The 2,500-nt window shown below is 51.4% G+C and overlaps 1 protein-coding gene across 1 annotated transcript in view; it reads right to left on the bottom strand.

The window, feature by feature from the left end:
- Nucleotides 1-143: 143 nt before the first annotated feature.
- lamtor1 (late endosomal/lysosomal adaptor, MAPK and MTOR activator 1) overlaps nucleotides 144-2,500 on the bottom strand; it is a 5,414-nt gene continuing 3,057 nt past the window's right edge. Inside the window, exon 5 of the mRNA XM_080845294.1 lies at nucleotides 144-1,563. Coding sequence (XP_080701420.1) covers nucleotides 1,471-1,563 — 93 coding nt within the window. The 3' untranslated portion in view covers nucleotides 144-1,470. The remainder of the gene's footprint in view (nucleotides 1,564-2,500) is intronic.

Raw genomic sequence — 2,500 nt, 5'->3', positions numbered from 1 at the left:
AAACAGTAAGAGATGTGTTCATTAATGCAGTCACATGTGGAGTATTTAAACAGTAAGAGATGTGTTCATTGATGCAGTCACATGTTGAGTATTTAAAGAGCATAGCCCCACTCCACACACACAACAACAACACAACTCTGAAATACTTCCAAATTCTTTAATGCAGAATTCCATTTCACCAGAACAGACACAGACCTGAACTAGGAGCAGGAGCAGACACACACCGGCTCTGGCGTTATACACACACACACTCTCTCACACACACACACACACACACACACACACACATCCTTGTCTACATCCTCGTCGAGACAAACAGCCCAACGTTAAGAACGTAACAAGCGCACTGCACTCAGGCAGCTTTAATGAGCGCACTGCAATCAGGCAGCAGTTCATTAATCCGGTGATTGATTGATTAATTAATTAATCAATGAAGTCAGTCAGTAATTAAAAGCAGGAAGTCGCCTGGCGCCGCGTCCCTTTAGAAGCCCAGCGGCCCACAATGCACCTCACCTTAAAAGACCAATAAATAACCAGGGGGCGGGGCTTAGAGTCCAACCAGATGGTTGGGCCCCAGGAGAGGCTTGGCCGGACTCTTAGCCCCGCCCCAGAATGATAAGCCCCGCCCAAGGGGTCAGCCAGCGACGGCCCACACCAGGCCAGATGACCATCTGGGGCGGGGCTTAGAGTCCAACCCAGCCTCGCTATAGGCCAGCTGACCTCTGGGGCGGGGCTTAGAGTCTGAGCAGGAGGCGGAGATGGGGGAGGGGTTAGAACACAGAAGGATAAGCTGATGTTACAGTAATGAGAGCGTACACACACACACACACACACACACACACACACACACACACACACACACACACACACACACTCACGCACGCACACGCACGCACACACAATCACACACTCACGCACGCACGCTCAAACACACACACACACGTGAGGAGCCCCTAAAACACACATTAACAGAAACACACACACGTGTGAAATCCAAACACACCACCTAAGAGCAGAACAACAATCCCTCCAGCACACACCCCACTAGGGGAAGGACAGACGCAGTGGAAGAGGCAAGTGTGTGTGTGTGTGTGTGTGTGTGTGTGTGTGTGTGTGTGTGTGTGTGTGTGTGTACATGAGGCATGACTGAGTCTCTCTCTTGGAGTGTGTGTGTACATGAGTCTGACGGAGTCTGATTGTGTGTGAGAGAGAGAGAGGATGATGGTTAAGAGCGGACCCCTCTAGCTGGGACTCTGGGTTGGGTTGGAGGGGGTTGGTTTATGGGAGGAGTTATGGGTGTGTGGGGTCACGTGGGAGGAGTTATGGGTAGGGGGTATGTGGGAGGAGTTATGGGGTGGGTGTGGGAGGAGTTATGGGTAGGGGGTATGTGGGAGGAGTTATGGTTGGGTGTGGGAGGAGTTATGTGTTGGGGAAGGGGTATGTGGGAGGAGTTATGGGGTGTGGGAGGAGTTATGGCACAGCAAACTGCACCACCAGGTCCTCCTTGGCGTCCACCTTGATCTGAGAGATGGCGCTGTACGCATAGGCAGCGATCTTAGACACCTGGGGAAGACACAGAGAGAGTGTGTGAGAGTGTGAGTGTGTGTGTGTGTGTGTGGGTGGGTGTGTGAGTGTGAGTGTGAGTGTGAGTGTGGGTGTGGGTGTGTGTGTGTGTGTGTGTGTGTACCTGGTGGAGGTCTGACGTAGGGATCAGTGTGTGTGTGTGTGTGAGTGTGTGTACCTGGTGGAGGTCTGATGTAGGGATCAGTGTGTGTGTTTGTGTGTGTGTGTGTGTGTACCTGGTGGAGGTCTGATGTAGAGATCAGTGTGTGTGTGTGTGTGTGTGTACCTGGTGGAGGTCTGATTTAGATATCAGAGTGTGTGTGTGTGTGTGTGTGTGTGTACCTGGTGGAGGTCTGATGTAGGGATCAGTGTGTGTGTGTGTGTGTGTGTGTGTACCTGGTGGAGGTCTGATTTAGATATCAGTGTGTGTGTGTGTGTGTGTGTGTGTGTGTACCTGGTGGAGTTCTGATGTAGGGATCAGTGTGTGTGTGTGTTTGTGAGTGTGTGTACCTGGTGGAGGTCTGATGTAGGGATCAGTGTGTGTGTGTGTGTGTGTGTGTGTGTGTGTGAGTGTGTGTACCTGGTGAAGGTCTGATGTAGGGATCAGTGTGTGTGTGTGTGTTTGTGTGTGTGTGTGTGTGAGTGTGTGTACCTGGTGGAGGTCTGATGTAGGGATCAGTGTGTGTGTGTGTGTGTGTGTGTGTGTGTGTGTGTGTGTGAGTGTACCTGGTGGAGGTCTGATGTAGATATCAGTGTGTGTGTGTGTGTGTGTGTGTGTGTGTACCTGGTGGAGGTCTGATGTAGAGATCAGTGTGTGTGTGTGTGTGTACCTGGTGGAGGTCTGATGTAGAGATCAGTGTGTGTGTGTGTGTGTGTGTGTGTGTGTGTGTGTCTGTACCTGGTGGAGGTCTGATGTAGGGATCAGTGTGTGTGTGTG

This window comes from Sprattus sprattus (genome assembly GCF_963457725.1).
Source record: "Sprattus sprattus genome assembly, chromosome: 9".
NCBI classification, from domain to species: domain Eukaryota; kingdom Metazoa; phylum Chordata; class Actinopteri; order Clupeiformes; family Clupeidae; genus Sprattus; species Sprattus sprattus.
This window is presented reverse-complemented; position numbering and strand designations above follow the sequence as displayed.